At 37.2% G+C, this 21,113-nt stretch overlaps 1 protein-coding gene across 3 annotated transcripts in view; it reads left to right on the forward strand.

Annotated features, from left to right (window-relative positions):
• Nucleotides 1–21,113, forward strand: part of EMB (embigin) — a 38,292-nt gene that overhangs the window by 13,075 nt on the left and 4,104 nt on the right. For 2 of the 3 annotated variants that reach the window (XM_083352092.1, XM_083352090.1), the window contains exons 4-9: nt 3,894–4,089; nt 8,401–8,489; nt 13,449–13,588; nt 13,868–14,150; nt 17,108–17,141; nt 19,313–19,388. In XM_083352092.1, coding sequence (XP_083208218.1) covers nt 3,894–4,089; nt 8,401–8,489; nt 13,449–13,588; nt 13,868–14,150; nt 17,108–17,141; nt 19,313–19,370 — 800 coding nt within the window. In that variant the 3' untranslated portion in view covers nt 19,371–19,388. Of the gene's footprint in view, nt 1–3,893; nt 4,090–8,400; nt 8,490–13,448; nt 13,589–13,867; nt 14,151–17,107; nt 17,142–19,312; nt 19,401–21,113 lie in introns of all 3 variants that reach the window. The other variant, XM_083352091.1, reaches the window with a different exon arrangement.

A 21,113-nucleotide genomic window follows, 5' to 3' on the forward strand; every position in this document is an offset into this window, starting at 1 on the left:
GGGAGGGAGGTTTCTGATGCTCCCTGTCAGCTTCCCACAAGGAAACTCAGAGAGGAAGCCAGTAGGGAGTCTGAAGTGATCCCATTCCACTGCTTTTTGTGCATCCTTGGTCATTTTATTTGTCTGTCTACATAAGGAAATATGATGACCCAAGGGGGCAGGAGATGTTTAGTTATATTTTTGAATCAGCAGTAAAATCTGAGGTAATTTAATACTAGCACTTAGGCTTACGTACCACTTCACAGTGCTTTACAGCCCTCTCTAAACAGTTTATAGAGTCTGCATATCGTCCCCAACTATCTGGGTCCTCATTTTACTGACCTTGGAAGGATGGAAGGCTGAATTAACCTTGAGCTGGTGAGAACTGAACTGCTGGCAGTTGGCAGAATTAGCCTGCAATACTACTTTCTAACCACTGTGCCACCACAGTGAGACTGTTTGATTCAATTTGTTTAACTAGCTGAAAGCTTGGGCAGAAATTGATGAGGGGGGGAAAAAACAGTTCCTATGCAAGGGTGAGCGTTTCATTATGTAGGTTGTTAGTTGCTTTTTTTTACACAAGAGGTTGTCAAATCAGCATGTAACATTCCATTTCATGGTTGTAAGTTTAAATTTTGCATGCAATTTTGCACTGTATAATATAATAATCAGTCGCTAATAACCAGGAGCATTTCTGAAATTCAAAGCACTAAAGAGTTTATCATTGCTACTAATACAAGAATCTAGTCAACTAGCGATCAAAACTAACTTGGTGCTAGATAAGGATCAACAGAATTCATGGGGGACCAGACTTAGGTCTCTTGTGGCAATGTAATAACTAAACCGATGACACATTTAACTCTGACTTCCAGCTCAGCTTGCTCTCCTCCTACTCTAATGTGGCTACCAAAAAGTCTGAGGCAATCCTTTTATTTCATATTAAACTTCCAGATCCATATTCTGGGCTGCAAAAATCCAGATAGCTACTAGATGACATCATGATTTTGAGTTTTCTTTATATTTGTTTCCATCTAGAGGTAATCTGGAATTCTGTACTCCTAATATGGTAGTTATATTCATAAGAATTTAAACTGCTTTGATTTTCTGAGTCACTTCATTATATATGTTCAGTACCTTTTTGTTAACTTTGTTAAGTTTCCGGATTTTTTATTTTATTTTTTGGCTAAAGCTCATTCAAAAAGAATTTAATTCTCCCATTTCTCATGTTGAATATTTGCAAATGAATTTTACAGGCCAAAAGGATGAGCTATTTGGAAAATATCTGATTAATAGAAACTAATTTTCAATCTTTCTCTTTAAAGAAAGGTCAAAAAGATTAGCAACAATGAAATTACAAAGGGTTATATTTTACAAATAACAAAACTGGCAAAATTAGTAAAAAGTAAATGAATTGCCCCATCCTCAAAAATTGCATCATAGGTCACATATTTTTTATCAAAGGACTACAGCTAAATAATCATGTAGCCAGATGGGTTATTTTGGTGGAGAATATTTTTTAAAAAGCGTAACTTCTCTGAGCAAGAAGCCTGTTTCTTACATACTTTTCTGTTAGATTTCAGAAAATGCACAAACCCACATCCTCCATATTGTCCTGAACAACAGACATATAGATATAGATAGATATAGAGATGGATATATAGAGATAAAGAGATATAGAGATAGATATATAGATATCGATGCCTATACATATATACATTTACATATACTTATTTTTCAAACCTCCAAAAGGCAAGACAAGAAATTATGGAAACTAATCAAAGAAAGAAGTAACCTGAAATTAAGGAGAAACTTCCTAACAGTGAGAACAATTAACCAGTGGAAAAGCTTGCCTTCAGAAGTTGTGGGTGCTTCATCACTGGAGGCTTTTAAGAAGAGACTGGACAGCCACTTGTCTCAAATTGTATAGGATCTTCTGCTAGAGCAAGGGGTTGGACTAGAAGACTTCCAAGGTCCCTTCCAGCTCTTATTTGATTGAATTAGATACATATTCAAATGCATATACATGCACATATGCATATACTGTACATATGCATATACATAGGATATAGATTAGATAAAGATGTTGATAAGGATGGAATTTAGCAAGTTGGTGCATAGTATCTTGAACACAGATCATCTTGAATCTGACATTTCTTGCCTGGTGCTCAGAGCACTGTTTCCATTTACACTGGAAGTCATTTGGGGCCAACACTCTGACTGAGGTAGCTACTTTAGAACTTGGAAGACAGTGAAGAAGATTTGAAATGATTCCTACTCAGCTGTTTTTCACATTATTAGGGTTTAGCAAAGCCCAAAGTAGCAAAAGCAGATTAACCTCACACTGCTTGCACCAGTTAATCTTCAAGACTCTAAGTTACAGCTTCCCAGTAGATCTTTTGCATATTAGAGCCATACTGACCGCTACTATTCTGTAGCTGATTTTATTGGTAAGTCCCACTTAGCCACTACATCAATGCAATCTTACAATGACTCTCTGAAATAGTTTTATTAGCATAACTGACTTCTCCTTTTCTGTCTCCTCCTTTCCTTTAAATGGCATATCCCCAGCTCTGCCTTCTTGGACTCCATTGTCAGAATTTAATCTTCCCCATTGTCTTCATAGACTCTACTATAGCCTTTTTGCCTTCCATGTCTTCTGCTGCATCAGCTTCCCATTCATGACTGCTCATGATTCACCATGATCATTTTCTAGCACTATTTTGACATATCGCACCAATACGATCTGTTGATTCACATTGTAAGAGAATTGTCTCCCCCCAAAATTGCCATCATTTTCTGTTCAATGATGGAAGGTGGGAAAGATATGGCTGTGGATAAAGTAGTGCTTTCCTGGTGATAGACATGTAGACATCTGATAGAAACCATATTGCATGCCATTAGATTATCATAAAATTATGCAAATGATGTAATTTGAGCAATGAGTTCATGGTATGCATCATTTATCTCCTTCACAGTCTGCTTGGGATTAATAGCTCTATCCAGGATGCATTCCAAGTGAAAAAGACCTGTGGCTGAACCAAAGTCCTGTTCATTTTAGTGTATTATCTGAACTAATAGAAGGGAATATTTGTAGCTCAGGGTTGAACTGTGGGATCCTTGTTGCTCTCTGAACTTGGTTGTTTTCTTTCTCAAACGAAAGCAATAATTACAAGATTGTGATTTGAATTTCTGAAAGTAAGTACATCTTTAAAAAATAATCGGTGAACAATTAGATTTTTTTCAACTGTCATTCATTTTGGAAAACTAGATACACTGATGTGGCATTTTAGTGTTCTCCTAAATTTGCCTATCAGGAGAGAATAATTTGATTGGATTCATCTGGAACTGGTTCTCCTTGAGTTGTGACAGGCTTCCAAATGCAAAGCCAATAGCAAATTCTGGTGCATCTGGATTCTGATGACAGGATAGTTTATGCCCACTGTTAAGCACAGGCTAAAAGGTAGTATAATAACTCATCTATGAGAGACCAAGCAATTATCAGACAGCCATGGCAATTGTTTTATGAGTGAAATGTTAGGTATACAACATTTTCCTGTCATTGTCTTACTAAGGCCTTTTCAGGAGCCATTCAACTTCTTCTAGAGCAGGGGTCCACTGGCCAGTTTCATCACACCAAAGCTACACTCACCCCATTGCCGGCAGTGCAAAAAGAGTCGCAATATGTCACAACACATCACGTGACGAAGCAAGTTTGACACCTGTGTTCTAGAGTATCTGAAACAAAGTTTCAGTGTGGCATGTGATACTGCAATATTTTAGAAAGCTAAAGATTTTAATTGCCAAATTCATCTGAATGTGCTAATTGTTTTGAAAAGTTCTTCAAATAATACACTCATTTTTTGCAATTCTTTTGTTTTAATCAGGAAGTGTTATCTCTTAAATATTCTCTGTAGGATTTTCCACAGTTTCTCAAACAAAAAGTATCACATTAGCGAGTCCAGCTGAACTTGAACTAATGTGTAGTTTGGTTATCAGCAACACCACAAACGTGGAAAAAATGGAGACTGCTTGGAACTCAGGAAATGCAACTATGAATCCGGAGACCATCAGAAGGAATGAAACCCACTCCAAATGGTGCACTCGATACACGTAAGTGGTTTTTATGTTACATGCTGACATAGTTTAAAGTAGAGAGGAACAATCTATTAGTAGGGAGGGTCCCCCTAGGAGGGGCACCTGAAGTGGCTAAAAGACTGTCACGCAGAACCTCTTTAAAAATTCTTAATAAGGCTACACCTGGAATACTGCATTCAGTTTTGGTCATCGCATTATAAAAAAGATGTTGAGACTTTGAAAAAAAAGTGCAGAGAAGAGCAACTAAGATGATTATAAAAGCCTGGAAACAAAAACACATGAAGAACAGTTGCAGGATTTGGGAATGGCTAATATAGAGAAAAGAAGGACTAGGGTGACATGATAGCAGTGTTTCAGTATTTGAGGGGCTGCCACAAAGAAGAGGGGGGTCAACCTATTTTCCAAAGCACCAGAAGGCAAGATAAGAAACAGTGGATGGAAACTAATCAAGGAGAGAAGCAACATGGAATTAACAACTTCTTTTTTTTATTCAAGTTTTATTGGTTTTTCAATATTTACATATACATATATTTGTCAAGCAATATGGTGGTTGGGTAGTGAAAAGTAACAAATAACAAGTTGTTTGTAAATAGTTCAGGTTGCATCAATAGAGATTCCCTCTCTGATTCCCTTAGTTTTCACATAGACAAAGTGATCAAGTTAGTACATTTCTAGATATGACCTAATCAATTAAGAAAGTTTTCAATGTAATTAGACTAATACATATCAAAATCTTGTTTTTAAGTTTTGCCTAATTGCAATAAAATACTCTAAATTGGCCTATAATATACAGAAGAAACCTTACTTTTTGGGTAACCTAGAATTCCCTATTTCAGTAAAGAATAATTCTCTTGTCTACAAAACTTACATTGTTCATTACAAATCATTCTTATGATTTAACAGTAAATTCTAGTTTTCATCTTAACAAATCACCAATTGTTAAAAAAGATTTTTTGTCTTAACCATTCAACACTTATTAAAATACTATCTTATAAGATTCTAAATTCTATAGTATAATTCAAAGTTTTATTCTAAAAGCTTAATTTTGTTTTCCTTTAAAAAATCTAAAACCTAAATATGAAATCAGTTTATATATATATATATTTAAGATTCCCCTTAGTCCATCAAAAAAGATTTTTTAAGTTCTGTCCTTACAAATCCCCCCCAAAAAGACAAGTCTAAATCTTTAAATCTAACTCTCGCCTTCCTTTTGTGCCAATCAGGCTTCCATCTTAGTGTCTTTAAATTCTCAAATGTGTCTCCCTTTCTTCCTCTACCTCTTATTTGAATCTAGAGAGACCATCCAAATGACAGTTTTGCCAAGCTGGTGTCCCCTTTATAATCATTGAAATATTGCTTTAATAGCTCAGTTTTTGATGTTTGATGTAATTCTTGTTCCATTTCCATCTGGGTTAGGTAGAACATAGTAGGTAATGTTGTTATCGTTTGATTAGCTGTATCCTCAACATACTGTATTTGAAGGCCTTTGATATCTTTGCTCTTAATGTTGCTTTCTTCGGGTGTTGTTGTTTTTTGAACTGTAAGTTTTGTAGTTAAAGTTGAAGTTTGGAATTCAAAGTTGTCTGTAGGCTGCGTTTGTTGTTCTTTGAAGTCTCCTATTTCAGTGTTAATTTCCAGTTCTTCTATTTGTTTTTGGGTTGTCAGTTCATCATTTAAGGTCAAAGTTTGATCTGGTGACTTTGAGTTGTCAGGTTTATCATGCAATTTGGCTTTAATTTGCTCAGTTATAGCCAAGGTTGTGTCCAATATCAATTTGTAGTTAAGTGGTGGGATATAGTCATCCATTTCATTAGTGTTTACAGCTAAGTCTTCCATGGAGGCTATTTTAATAGAAGTCAGTAATTTTCCACCTCCAATGCTCCTAAAAGTTGTTTTCAGTGCCAGGTGTTCCCACATTTGTCTTTGAAGATAATATCAAGGACTGTTGTTTAGTCAGCTGTCAGAATAAGCAAAAGGTTTACTTGCAATTCCAAGTTTAGCCACAGGATGTCATCAGTAGCATATAGAATAAGTTGTAAAATTCTTTTTCCCCAAATTAATATAAAGCTTTTATATAATTAGTCCATTCTTTTTTCCTTAGTTCACATCTTAAACAGAAAATAGGGTAGTAGATCCCCACAAAAATATGAGCTTTTTAATAGGTAGGAATGAGATTGCTTAGTTTCTTTGCTTAATCAGATGGTGGTTTTTTTCTTTGCTTTAAGGCTTAAAATGTTATTCCCCCAAGTATACAAAAGCTGTTTTTGTTTTGTTTGTTTTTTTAAAAAAGGGGGGGGGGAGAGAAAATTTTCAGAAAAGTCCCAGAGGCAGGCAGTTAAGGGGATAAGAAAGGAAAGGTCTCACCCGAGTCCTCCAAATTGCTTCATTGTGCTAGATGGTGCTTTTGGCTTTCGGCAGGGAATGGCTTAATGATCGGCCATGTTGATGGCCGGTCTCTTTTTCTTCGGGCCAAAAGGAGCTGCTCCAGATTCAGGTGGAGGGCTGCTGCCCTTCCATGATCACAGGAGGGCCTCCTTGCAGTGGTCGCCCCCCCCCGGGTGACTTTTGACCCTTTTCAGGGTCCTCCAATGAAGAAAGATCGGACGGCAGGGAGGGAGCTCTCTCTGCGCATCCAAAAGTGCTGCACGCGCAAACCAGAAACCAGATTTAACTTCTTAACAGTCAGAAGAATTAACCAGTGGAACAGCTTGTCTTCAGATATTGTGGGCGCTTCATCACTGGAGGTTTTTAGGAAAATATTGGACAGCCACCCACCTGAAATGGTATAGGTCTCCTGCTTGAGCAGGCCATTGGACTAGAAGACTTTCAAGCTCTATTCTGATTGAAAGAATTGTTCACAGTTAGATTTACTTTTTTTCTGCTTGCTACATTAAAATTTATAATTTGATAACTTTTGAAGTGTACTTCGTACTTCAGCTAAGCCTTTTGAGAGCTGCAAGCAGCTTGCAACTATAAGATGTGGACTTCAAGTTTCTTTCTAGGTATTTCACTGAGGCAGGATACTGATAAACTATATCCAGAGAAGCAGAACCGACACAATAAAGGGCTGAAAGGAAAAAAAAAGAAAATAAAAAAAGTACGGTTGGAGATGTTGGTTTTATTGTGGAATGATACAATAGTGGCAGTCCCTGGATTAAGAAGGTTCAACTATGGACAGGTTGCCTTTTACTAAAAAATGTCAGAGGACATTGTCCTTCCTTAAGCCAACAAACTGGCGAAGTCACACAGTGATTTATGAACCATTGAAATTACACTTTTTAAATAGGCAGCTTGTTTTTAGTGGTTTTCATCAGTCCATAAAAGCATTGTGTGGTTTTACTGATTCATTAACTTGAGAAAGAAAAATTCTATTCACCATTTTTAGTAGTAGGGAGTCTGTTTGTAAGAACGAGTTCATACAAGTGGGTAAAAAACAGTCAGGAATGGAACTTGTTCTTAAACTAGTAGCTGGTTATATATGAAGCGCTGTTGCGTAGTTAAATGAACAGAATTGTTCCAGAAGAGAAGTCAAGAAGCTGTAGGATGATTAAATTATAAGGAAGGAGATTTTGGATGGAGAGCAGGAACCATTTTCCAAACAGCAGCAGACTTTCAAGAATGGAGTAAGCTGCCTTAGGTAGGGGCATAATCTTAATCTTGTTTGCAATGGTGGCGAATATCTGTAGCTCAGTGTAGGATGAGGTGAAGGTGGATTCTCCGAGGTTGTGGGTTGGTTTCCGACCCTTCACAAGACCCTCACTTGGCACACCCACACCTGAAGCCCTTATAATCAGAAGAAGACAGACACCCCTTAAATTCTGCTGAAGATGTTATCTAGCCTAGTAATGAAACATTTGGAAACCAACCCATAAGCTTGGAGAATGAACCTTCGCATCCAAATATAAATCACATGACCCTGGGCATGTTGCAATGGTCATAAGTGTGAAAAATGGTCACAAGTCATTTCAGTGCAATTGCAATTTTGAGCAGGGATTATTTATTTTTTTGGTCATCAAGTTTTTGACACCTTGCTAGGTGGTACTCAAATATTTCCATATCCTAAAAGTGGTACAATTGGTGAAAAGGTTGAAAAGCCCTGGATTAGAGGATGACTGAGGTTCTTTCCATCTGTAGTTATCTGAACTATGATGATCTATTTGGACTAAATATTTCAGCCATCATAAATCTGCATTTGTTTCAACAAACCACTTGCATGTCAACATTTATCAATCCAGAGCATTCCTGTTGTACTATTTTTCAATTACTGTTTTCATATTTATTTTCTTTGTTTTTACTTATTATCACTTGTTTAACTATTTTTTTAAGGATAAAAGTCAGAAACCAAGACCAGATGAGGAATTACACATGCGTTTATAAAACTAAACCAGAAATAAAGGCTACATTTGTTTTACAAGGTAAGATCCAAGAATTTACCCTTCCCTAAACACACCATTTATCAGCAAACCAGAGAATTGCCCCCCACCTTTTCTGCTCAAAGGTGCCAAAGATGCTTTTTCCAAAAGGCAACTGGAGCTTCTTATTTATTTATTTTTCCTTTGAAAACATTTTGCTTCTCATCCAAGAAGCTTCTTTAGTTTTTCTGAAGCTTCACGAACTGGAGAAACGTCTTGAATGAGAAGCAAAAAACTTTCAAAGGAAAAAAAAAGTCGGGTTGCCTTTTGGAAAAAGTACCTTTTGGATAACCATGAGCTGGATGATTGAGAATCTCCATAGATTGTCATACAGGCAATCCTCAACAATTCATTTAGTGACTGTTCAAAGTTACAAACAGCACTGAAAAATATTGACTTATGACCATTTTTATCACAATTATGACCTTTGCAGCATCCACATGACCATGTGATCAAAATTCAGGATGCTTGGCAGCTGGTTTATATGTATGATCATTGCTGTGTCCCAGGGTCAGGTGGTCACTTTTTGTGACCTCCTGACAAGCAGTCAATGGGGAAGTCAAATTCACTTAACCGGGTTACTAACTTATCAACTGCAGTGATTCATTTAACAACTGAGGCAAGAAAGGGAGTAAAACGGGGCAAAAATCATTTAACAAATGTCTCACTTAACAATAGAAAAATTGTGGTCATAAGTCAAGGACTATCTGTACTGCTAAGCTTGTAAGCCGCCCTGAGTCTTCGGAGAAGGGCGGGATATAAATGGAATTAAAAATTTTTTAAAAAAATAAAAAAATAATATTATAAGCTCTCCACCATCCCAATTAAAAAAATCATGAAAACTTGGAAAAAACTGGACCAACCGCAGTAGTCCTCAGTGCTACCAACATGCACAACTTTTTTTTTAAAAAAAAAACAAGGCTAGCAAAATGTTGCTTGTAATGAATATGAAGCAGTTGGAAATCAAACTCAAAACATCTATCTTTCTCATTAACATGAAGGAGCAATTTTGCTATACAGCATCAAAATACTATGTTCTTTTAAGACCTAATTTAAAACATATCAAGACTGGTTCCTTTAATTTCTTTTCATTCTTCATTTTAAGCTTATTCCTCCCTCTCCTTCAGTCTGCATGGAATGTCGCAGCAGTTTTTACTCTTGCTGTTCCTTTTTACCGATAATACGATATCATCTGATGTAAAATGATATTCCACTGAAGACGTAACTTGTTGAATGATTGAGATGACTAAATATAGAACAGTGATGCAGATTAATGGACTCTGTCCATTAAACGTTAATGATTCCTTGCCTTTTATATACAGCCACGGATTTTTAAAACTGAGCAAATGCATTTTGAAGAAACACTGCTGGGGCTGTAAATATATTCACTTTCAATGCTATTGAAAGTATTCTGCTTGTCCCTTTGCACAATGATGTTTTATAGGATTAGAGTTTGGACACTGTACGGTTTAAATGTGAATCTAAGCCCTAATCAAGCATCAGACACCCAAAAGAATTCAGCTTCACTGTTCCTTTAGTTGGGTCAGTTCTTGAAGCCTGATGTTACAACCTCAAGGGAATTTCTGATATGGATAGTTTCCTGCAAGGCGCTATTCATTTGCAGAAATAGCTATGCATTTCCAGACCCATTTGCAATATTCTGATGGGAAAAGCTCTTATCATTTTGGTAAGAAAATTGCTTTTTCATGATAGCATGGACATTTTGAAGTAAAAAATTGAGTATGGGAGGATTAAAGATCAACACTGATCATTAAGGATGTTTAAAATTCTCTGTCTGTATACTAATCCATATACTGTAATTTTGGCAGTAGAACTGCTGCAAAAGTGCTAAATCAAGAACAATGTAATGGGTTGTTGTGTATCTATCATCCTCACATAATCATAACTAGTGTTTCATAGGCGTTTGTTCCATTGCTTAATGTGAATCATAAAACAATGCATGCTAAGAAGGAAAATTTCATTAGGATAAAAAAAAAATCATAGCCAGAAATATTACACTCTGCAGCCGAATGTTAATCAGACTGGAAAGTGGTAATGATCAGATACATTTTATTTTATGCTGTATTTGTTTAGCTCTAATCTATCAGTGAGACACGAGCAATATATTTCACACTGCTATATTTTGTGGCTGGGTAATGGTGTGAGCAAAACAAATTTGCTCAAACCAGGATGTTCTAAATAGCTCCTCATGCTTGGCTCTGGCAAGCTCAAGTTTTTGTTTTCTCTTGGTCAGGAATTTTAACAGTTAGTGTGCAAAAACTGCTTTTTGGTTTTGCTGGCTTGTCATTTTTTGGATGAGAAAAATAGCAGAAACTAGGTTTCCACAGTTATTGGCTGCTGGTACAAAAAGCTTGGGTCATGTTAAATTAGATTATCTGCATAACAGTGAAAATATTCAGGCCACTGTAGGAGAACCCTATTTAACTTGCAGGCATGGTGCTTTTTTAAAAAAAATATGGCAAATTTCTTTCTACCTTTGTAGGAAATGATTTATGAGGTTTCACATAAACCTCATCTTCAATTGTTCTGTGTCCCACTGGTTTGCACAGAAGCAATTATTAACTATTAACAATAGTAAACAATTAATAATGTTAATTTTGAGTAAGTTAGTTCCATGGGATTTAATTCCCAGGAATGCTTAGGACCATAACTATTGCCAGATGTAACCAGGGACATTATTTCCATATAAATTGTTAAGTTTGGAAGACAAAATCTACCTTGAGCCTACTGCCAGTAGCTAGAAGAACCCTTCTAACCTTCACCCTTAAAACTGTACTTCATGATCTACAGCAGAATGGACTTCTTTCGTGCAGCCAGGGCCTGTTTGCTAATCTCTGGTTCCATTCTAACCTGTACTGAATCAGAGATGACTAAGCAGAGTTGGAAGGAGAGAGGATTGGGTGATATCTTGATAGCTCACTCACTCCGAAGAAAGAGAAAGAGGCAGAAATGGTTTCCTGATGAAATAGCCATGTTTTAAAGGCCTTCATAAAAACAAACCTGTTCCACAGAATGAGGGCAGGGAGAGAGAAGGGCTGATCTCGGAAAGCAACAGTCCCTAAAATGGACTATGCCCTGTCCATTTTTTTCATTAATTGATTTTCAGCCTGGAATCTACCCTCTTCTATTTTATCATTTCAAATTGGAAATGGATTTAATTATACTTTATTAGAATTGCCTGCAGGAACTCAGGCAAGTGAAATTGCCCAAAGAGCCGTAGGCACCTATTTCAGTCAAGTATCATGTCCCTTCAGAGATGCCCTAGAATAGATCAGGGGTCTTCAAACTTGGCCCTTTTCTGACTTGTGGACTTAAATTCCCAGAATTCCTCAGCCAGGCACACTCCCTCTGCCTAATCTGGACCCTTTGATTTTCTTAAGTCCATTCTATTATGCATTTCTCTTAAATATACATTTCTCATAATTCATTCAACTTACAGTGCAAAATAATTGTTTTAACTTTTAATGATGATACTAAAGTGCTGCTAATGATGTATATATCAGCCCAAGTAGAAGTGATTTTTCTCTCAGATGCAAACATTAGAAATCATAGCTTTGACTGTAAACATAATGGAGAAATAATTAAGAGGACAGCCTTGCTAATGATGTACCCAAAATTTCATGTTTTAAAGTTGAAAATGGTACAGAGCTGCCAATGATTGAAAAGGCCAGGCAGTCTGTTCACTGGAATTCAAACAAAGGAGACAGTAGAAATCAATGGATAGAAAAAAAATTGAAGTGTCCCCCTCCCTTTCGAGTGTGTGCATGTGTGTGTGTGCGCATGCACATGTGCATGTGATATTTTTCACGAGGAAAAAATGTATTTATTGGAACAGCCATGTGATCATGATAGATAGGTCTTCCTTTTGGTTGACCTTAATTTCTTAGGTCTAAATGATATGAGTTGATGAATTCATTTGTATCTATTAGTTTTCTTGTCTTCTTCCCTTCTCTTTTTCTGGGCAGCTAGTAACCAAAGAATACATACAGAGATTAGTTCTAGAGCAGGGGTGTCAAACTGCCGGCCCGCGGGCCAGACGCATCATGAAGAAACCACGCCCACTCCATTGCCGGCAATGGGGGGAAAAGCTCTAATACATCGCTCAATATCACGTGACATCGCGAGTTTGACATGTCTGTTCTAGAGGGTCTAGAAAATTAGAATAAAAGGATAAAAACTAAAAAGATAGGTACTGTGTAAAGAATATGTAAATATACATTTCACATTACAAAAAACATCTCTTTGCTTGGCTCTATGCTGTACAACAGGGTTTCCCAACCTTGCCATCTTTAAGATGTGGATGTCAACTCTCAGAATTCGCTAGCCAGTCATGTACAGTAATGGAAGCATATGTATGTGTCTATGGACCCACAAAACATTCATACAACCTCATCTTTGAGCCCTATCATATAAGACAGCCTTCATTATCACTTTTTTTTCTGTGAACACACTGGCACACATTTAAAAATGTAATTCTGATGCCCGCTCTCCAAAATGTGTGTGTGTGTGTGTGTATTAAACAGTCCATTTTGAATACTTAGCAGAAAAAAGAGTCTTGAGAGTCAACAAGGTTGATTCTATATGATATAAACCTATTAGAGAATATAGTTGTTCTACTTCAGGAACCATGAAGTCTTCTCCCAGAAGGTAACAAAGAGAAGTGGTCATGGAGAGGATGTGTAGCGTCCCTGGCAATACTGAGGACCCTGGTCATGCATCACTTATATGGATAGAAGGCAGTGAACTTTCAATAATCTTTCCTGCCATCTTCACTACCTTTTGCACAGCCTTCCTGTCTGAAACAGTAATGCTTCCAAACCACACAGTAATACGATACAACAGGATGCTTTCAATTGTCCCTAAATAGAAAGAGGTAAGGATAGGGGAAGAAAGATGTGCTCTTCTCATATGACATCACAATTCTTTTTTGTTTTTCCTTAGTGCCTCAAGTCCATGTAAAGTCTGAGCATATAATCAGTTATGTGGGTGACACCGTGCTCTTGACTTGTGATGTTGGAAATGGGAAAAACCCCATTAACCCAAGTTTTTGGACCTGGTATTCAAATAATGGAAGTGGAGAGGTAAAGTTCTGTTCCCTTTACAGGAGGAATCCAACCCCCATTATTTCAAGATATTTTTCAAGATATGCTTTTGTAATATAGCCATTTTGCCCAAGCTAGACTGTGAATCAAATATTCATAGATTTTGGGTTTTTAAAATTTCCTTTTCACATCTCTATTTCATTGTTATAATTTTCCTCCTAGAATCTTCATTTATATATTTAAATATCTATATATTGGAATTTCTAGTGATGTATGACTTTATGATGAAGATTCTTCACTCTTTTTTCCTCCTGTCAGGTTGTTATCAATTCTACCCTGATGCCAAAGAAGTACAGCTTTATCCAGACACATGAGAACACTACCAAACTGAAGATCTTTGATCTCTCTGAATTAGATAGCAGTTCTTACTGGTGCAAAGCTGGATTTCTACTAGGTGAAAGCAAAGGAAAAGTATCGCTCAAAGTCCTGACCTATCTGACACCTCTCAAACCATTTCTTGTGATAGCTGCTGAAGTTATCGTTTTAGTAGCACTTGTTTTTATCTATGAAGTGTTCTCCAAAAAGAAAGAAGCGAATACTGGTAAGATATGGAGGAATAACATATTCAAATATGCTTCTTTTATTTGGTATTTTTTGTGTGATAAGAACAGAGGATGACATGAATGGTAAACCTATGTTTATGAATGGAGCTTCTTGGAGATCTCATGGGCTATGTGTTATGTCATCACACAAATTATGCAGATAAAATAATTTGCAGAGGTATAATTTGTGTCATGATGTATGATGACCTGTGGAACATCAATATGGCTTCTACCAAAAGTCTGAGCTGATATGTTCCCATAACGTCTAGAATTCCTGAGCCAGAATATATAATGCAAGAGGAATTGTAGGAATGTAAGTCCAACAGAATGGAGCATGCAAAGTTAGGAAAGATTGCAATAAACCATAACATTAGGCAACTTTTTCTTGGTGGATGATTGCATTTTACCTTCATGTAATGGGTTCAGGGCTACATTTAAAAAGTGAACAGAGTTCTTGCAAGCAAGAGTGGCGTACACAACAAAATGTGACTACACCATGACACAAATGGCATGATTTGGGTACATACATCAGACATCAAAACATCAATGTAAAAGGGCGTTGACTGTATGCATATTATCATTTTGGCATCATTGCATGATGTTCTGTACCAGCCTGCTACCAGCCCTGCAGAAAAGGCAGGGACAACCCCTTTACAAATGGCAAGAGGCTAGAATTAAGCCCGCCAAATTTATTAACATTAAACAGCAAAACAAGACACCAACCATGAAACAGGAGCTATGAAACAGGAACTATTCAAGCGGTTGACTTCAGCAAACCAGCCCTCCCACGCATTCCCCTTTTATACAGTTCAGGGCGTGGCTTCTCTCTGCCTCCTTCCGAGGTGCCCCATTGCCTTCCTCTGTTTACTCCTGATTGACTGCCTCCTGCGTCGGGTGTCCTTGAACAGGGCCAGCTGTGGGTCATCTTAATCCACGCTGTCAGGCTCACACAGCTGGGTCTGCGTCGTGACCAGGTGGGAGGGGCCTGGCTGAGGGCTCTCATCAGCAAGCTCTCCAACCCCCTCAGCAAGCTCTTCAACACCCCCCTCCTCCTCTGAGTCGTCCAACCCAACTGCCGACCCTACAGGCTGACCCTGAATCACAACACATGATGCAGATGTGGCTGACAGGGCTGCTTTCAGTGGGAAGAACCTGGCTCAATAGTGTACGCAGGACAAAATGATTTTTCCATAAAAAAATATTTTCAATTTTGAGCCAGCAAGCAAATGAGTCATTTTGTCCATCTGTGAAATTCTAGCATATGTCACTAGCGAATTTGTGTTGCTGAATTTGCTGGGGTCTTTCTCAGCAATTATTGCAGGAAAAACCTCAGACAGTACATGATGCCCATAAGTCCTTGACTGCCATCCCTGCTTTATTATGATTAACTAAGAGTAGCTTTACCAGAGGATTTTCTTCTTCTTTTGAAAGCCATTCATAGTCAGGGCACAAGTAACTGGACATATCTGCCTCTCAAAACATCTCTAGGGAAATGGTGCTTATTTCAAAATATCAGGGTTTAGTGTTATTTAGTAGTAATAAAGATGATGCATGGAATCATGAAGATGCTGTATTTTTGAACAAGATAAAGGTTTTGTATGTGCGTAAATATTTCATGTTTTAGAATTGAATTTGGCAAGGAGGTTGAGTTGCATTTTCATTTTGGGGTTTTGTTGCATATCAGAAAGGGGTGTGGTGGACTGGGAGACAAATGTTGCAAATGCTAAAATAATATCTGTGGCCACTGAAAGGGGAAACTCATGCCTTGAAGTTGGTCTCTATGAAAATACAAATTACCTTGGTTGCAAATTATAGTGCAGGAGAACACTTTATTCTTCATTCCTACTTTGCGTCTCTCATGTTCATTGATTTCACCTGGAGAGATTCGCCTTCAGGCGCCTTCTTTTAGTTGTGCCTGATGACTGGAATACACTCATGGATATGGATGGGGGGGGATAGGCAGTAATCCCATGTGTATCATGACATCATCCTGCATAAGAACTGCATATTTTGTGCCATTTGTGAGATGATATCGTGACATGCATGATGTCCTTATAACTTTGATCACATGCTTACGTGTGCCTCTTACCACAATGGAAGAATTGGTTTTCAATTCAATACCTATCCCCTTTTTAAAAGAGTTATCACTTATCAAGGGTTTTAATCTGTTACTTTAATTTTATTATTTCTCCAATTCTTAGTTTATGTTTTATTATGTTATTATGTCTTTATTACTGTATATAAAGCCAAGAGATTTCAGTAGTTGGCTGTATTAAAACAATTAACAATATTTAAGTAAGTACACAGTAAAATCACCTAGTCAAACTATAGAGAGGAAAGGTATTAACATTAAACTAATGTGCTTGTTAACTATACCAGTAATTAAATGGGCAAAGTTCTTCTGCACACTAAAGGAAGAAATAGCAGCTCTTTTTATCTTGCAGTATTAGTGGGAAAAGTATTTCACATAATGTAACGTGCTTCCAGCTGCACTATTCCATTTTTGGAAATTTGCCCTTTCCAGTCAATATCTTTTGTTATCTTGAAGCATGATTCCTTTTGTAGAAAGATTTGGTAAGCAGTCATTTTAAGCCATTATATTAACTATACAACTGACTATATAATCCCTTAAACTCATAAATAAAAGAAATAAAATTATGCTCAGTTTGGTCTAGTGGTTAAGGCATCAGGTTAGAAACTGGGAGATTGAGGTCTAGTTCCACCTTAGACTTGAAAATCGACTGTGTGTCTTGGGCACTGTGTGTCTCTCTCAATCCTAAGAGAAAGGCAATGGCGAACTACTTCCAAAAAATGAAAACATTTAGACCATACAGTCGCCAGGGGTCAAGACTGACTCAAAGGCTTGGGTAAGGCTTGAAATATTAAATAAGTAAGTAAGTGAGTAAAATATACCAACAGAAAAGTACAAATCACATTGGTTTCTTTCTCTTTACAGAAGTTGAAAAAGAATTTGAACAAGTAGAAACATTGTAAGTAATAATAATGTTCTTGTTGTAAAGTTAAAGTAATAAGTTGAAACAATAACAGATGACAACCAACACCATTACAATTCAATTTGAATGGGGTTTGGACTTCAAGTATTAATTCTGTCTCATTTGTGTAGTAGTGGAGTGGGAGGAGGGTTGGCAGGAAACCCCCTGAGCCTCAAACATGCCAAGTCTATTAAAAGTAAAAATACCAAGTTGTTTATTTGTCTGCTAATGAAAGTAAGTACAAATAGTTATGTTTGAACATTACTGACTCTACTTGCCAAATAGGAAAAAAAATCTACTGCAAACTTCTTCTAATTGAATCTAAGCTTGATCTTTTTTCACATTTAAGAGGCATTCACTTGAAATGTTATTCTGCTTAAAAATAGTAATAGTAGTATCAGACTGTTTCTCCTTATCATCCAACCAAAGTGATAAGGAATGATTTCAAAAAGGAGATTTTTTTTGACAAAGCAGTTGAATAGACAAAATACATTTTGCTTCCATGCTGCAAACACATATTTGCATATACACATTTGCAAGAGACCAGAGACGTACTTAGAGCAAAACTGTTACAGGAAATGGTGGCTTTTCTTCTTGTTATACTGTGCTCTAGGGTTATTCCCATGTTCAACCACTCACTCAGGCAACCTTCTAAATACAAAGCCTAATAATTCTTAGGGTTTAATTTCCTGTGATTGTGAACTAGTTGGTTGCTAGGATGGACAACCCAGTGAACCAACTGCCTTCCCAGAAAAAAATCCTACAAGCCTGGATAGCTAGTCAGCACGCACCCAAAAACTATCCTTTTAAAAATCACCAAACTAGTTGTCATTTTGAAACCATCCTAGCATATAAATAACAAACGGTTCTAATTCTGACTTAGAGACTCTTCTGCAAAGTTCTGACTCTGACAACTATCAGAGTCTCAAGAGTATTGGATGTGCAGAGTTCCTTGGTTTCATTCATTGTCAAGCGTGTTTCTAGGGCAGCAAGCCTGTATCTTCAGTTCTCAGTCCCATGTTGTCTCTGAAGAGAAAATTCATGCCCTATTTTGAAGCCCTTCCTGGGTTCTCTTTTTTTCTGGCAAAGTGACAGACCAAAAATAACATGGAACCAGAAAAACCAAAGAAATCTAAATGCAAATCTATTGCTTACATCAGATGATCATTTTATAAAAGTAGAATACAGATGCACCACATTAAGTTTATAATTTGTTCTAACTTATCCTATAAGGTCTAAATTTAAGTTATTATGATTTGGGCAATCTGTGTTGGAGATCTTGTGACTCTCACTTCAAAAACCATTCCTTTATGTACTTTTTATATTGAGGTCCAGGATTTTTGTCCACATCTGTGGGATCAGACTTCCTGATTCACTCTCATCTACAAGCATCCAAATAGGCTATAACCAGCCTACTTTTACAGTCTGTCTCTTGACTTTGGTAGAGGTCTTGTGTAAGCTTATTAGAGGCATTCAATCCATCTAATCTAGGAATTTGAATACAACTTTCGTTTCCAGATGTTGCTTACATCTTGACCTTCAACAACCTATTTAACCAAATATACTGTACTTCTGTCAGTCCCATTTCTTGATTCTCAAATTGGTAGCTGATGTTGAGAAAATTTCTAATTCAGCCATCAACTGGCTTTATTTCAAATCAATGCATTAAAGAGAAATATGCCAGAAACAACCAGATTAGAATAGAACACTCATACATCAAAAAAGTATTCTGGGAAACCCCACTAGATCTTGTCAATGCCTCACATGCATTGTTATGTAATCACGTGGGACTAGCTGTGTCTAGCTTGTCCAGAACATTGAAGAAGCTCTCATTTTGTGTTTCCCCCTAGGCTGAAAAAGATCACCTACAGTTTGAAGCTTAGAATTTTGCTCGCTTGCACTTTTGTAGAAGGGGATGTGAAGGCTGCCTTATTTGTTTACAGATATGTACAGATATGATATCAATTATATAGTGTATTTCTAGAAGATATGAAGCTTCCTCACAGATGGCTAGCCTCTACTGTCTCTGTTCTGCTCTATTGGTGGAAAAGTTTAGCCAAGCAAGAGTTAACAATGGAAAAAACCCATGTAAGATGAAAGTCCATATTGAACTAAAAAAAAATCCATGGTGGAAAAAACCTGAACCCACCCTTTTTTATTCTGTACAGGAAATCAGAAGACAGCAATGGTGTGGAGACTAGTACTACCCGACACAGAAATGTCTAAATCCCTTGTGGAAAAGTGGTAAGTTAGAAGGTAAATCTGAGAGATCCTGTACCTATTAGTGGCTGGGTTGTTGAAATGAAGAGTTCCAGTTCATTTCGGGACTGTCCGATTTGAAAAGGCTGAACAAACATTAAAGAAATACTCTGGTACTCATTTATTTTATTCAATTTATTTGCACCCATCTCACACAGGCAGCTTTGGGTGCCAGACATAGATCATCATCAAAAACATTGATGTAAGAATACAAACTGAAAATTAAAAATGAGAACGGACTGGAATAAAATGAAAAAATGGCTTACCTAATCGGCCAGGTTTTAAGGACTCTCCAAAAGATTAGCAGAGATAGGGCCAAACTAATATTGAAGGTGGAGGGAATGGTGTTCCTTGGGGCAGGCACAGTGATAGAAAAGGCCTCTAGATCAGAGGTCCCCAACCTTTTGGGCACCAGGGACCAGTTCTGTGGAGAAAGGTTTTTCTATGGACTGGAGAGTGTGTGTTTTTGTGTTCTATCTGTCTCCCACGGACGGGGCTTTGCTTGTATGTGAGGACCAGTTGCTGGCATGCTGTGGACTGGTACCGGTCCATGCACCGGGGGTTGCAGACCCCTGCTCTAGATGACACTCTTTATTTATATATATATCAGTTAGTCATACCCTTTATCTGAGATTCGAACCCGGGCTGATTATATATCAGGCAGTGTTTTAACCTCCTGAGCCACGGGTTCCTTCTCTCTTATATTATCTGGAAGGCAAGGCAATCTCAGATAAAGGGTATGACTAACTGATGAGAACATAAAGAGTTCGAAATGATCATCTTAGCCTCCCAAATTCTTTATTAGCAATTTGAATAATTTGCACAAATAATGAGCTGTCATAAGTTGACTAGTTCCTGTGGATAAGCCCTGAGCCGGGCCAAAACAGGAATGAAAGAGTTAATTAGCAAGGTCCATTCAAAAAGCCTTGACAAATACTTAAACATACATTTGCCTTGCCTTCCAGCTATATAAATTATATATATATTATTGATTTTTCCCCACTCAATAATTGGTGAACAGTGGGTTGTCTGGGTTATATTTGTAAAAGAATCATTAACAATTAATTTCTATAATCCATATTCCACATATTAACTTTAGTTTATTTCCTCTTTCCCCAAAATAACCTCTTTTGCAAACATTGGGTTAATACAATTCTTATTATTTTGATAAATAACAATTAAATGTATATTTTTCCCCAATATTCCTAAAAATAATTTTATTTATTTTTTTATTTTAATTTCATTTATATCCCGCCCTTCTCCGAAGACTCAGGGCGGCTTACAAGCTTAGCAGTAGCCTTCATTCTATGTATATGCCTGCTTGTTAGGGCTTTCACACACACACCCCAAGCGGCATTATTACAAAGTCAGCTTAATTGCCCCCAACAATCTGGGTCCTCATTTTACCTACCTTGGAAGGATGGAAGGCTGAGTCAACCTTGAGCCTGGTGGGACTCGAACCTGCACTAATTGCAGGCAGCTGGTGTTACTTAAGGAGGCACTAGCCCACTGCTCCACCAAGGCTAATCATATTAGTATATTTCTTTTCTATTCAATCATTCTGATTGCCTCGTCATAAATCCTGTTACAATCCTTAGTTTAGTTTATTTCTCCCACCAAATTCTAGATATTCTTGCTGGTGAAGATTTTCTCAAAAGTTAATTACATTTACATTTACAAATTTAACTCCACTTTTTTCCATATAAGCCA

The sequence above is a fragment of the Vipera ursinii genome, assembly GCF_947247035.1.
Source record: "Vipera ursinii genome assembly, chromosome: 2".
Taxonomy (NCBI): Eukaryota; Metazoa; Chordata; class Lepidosauria; order Squamata; family Viperidae; genus Vipera; species Vipera ursinii.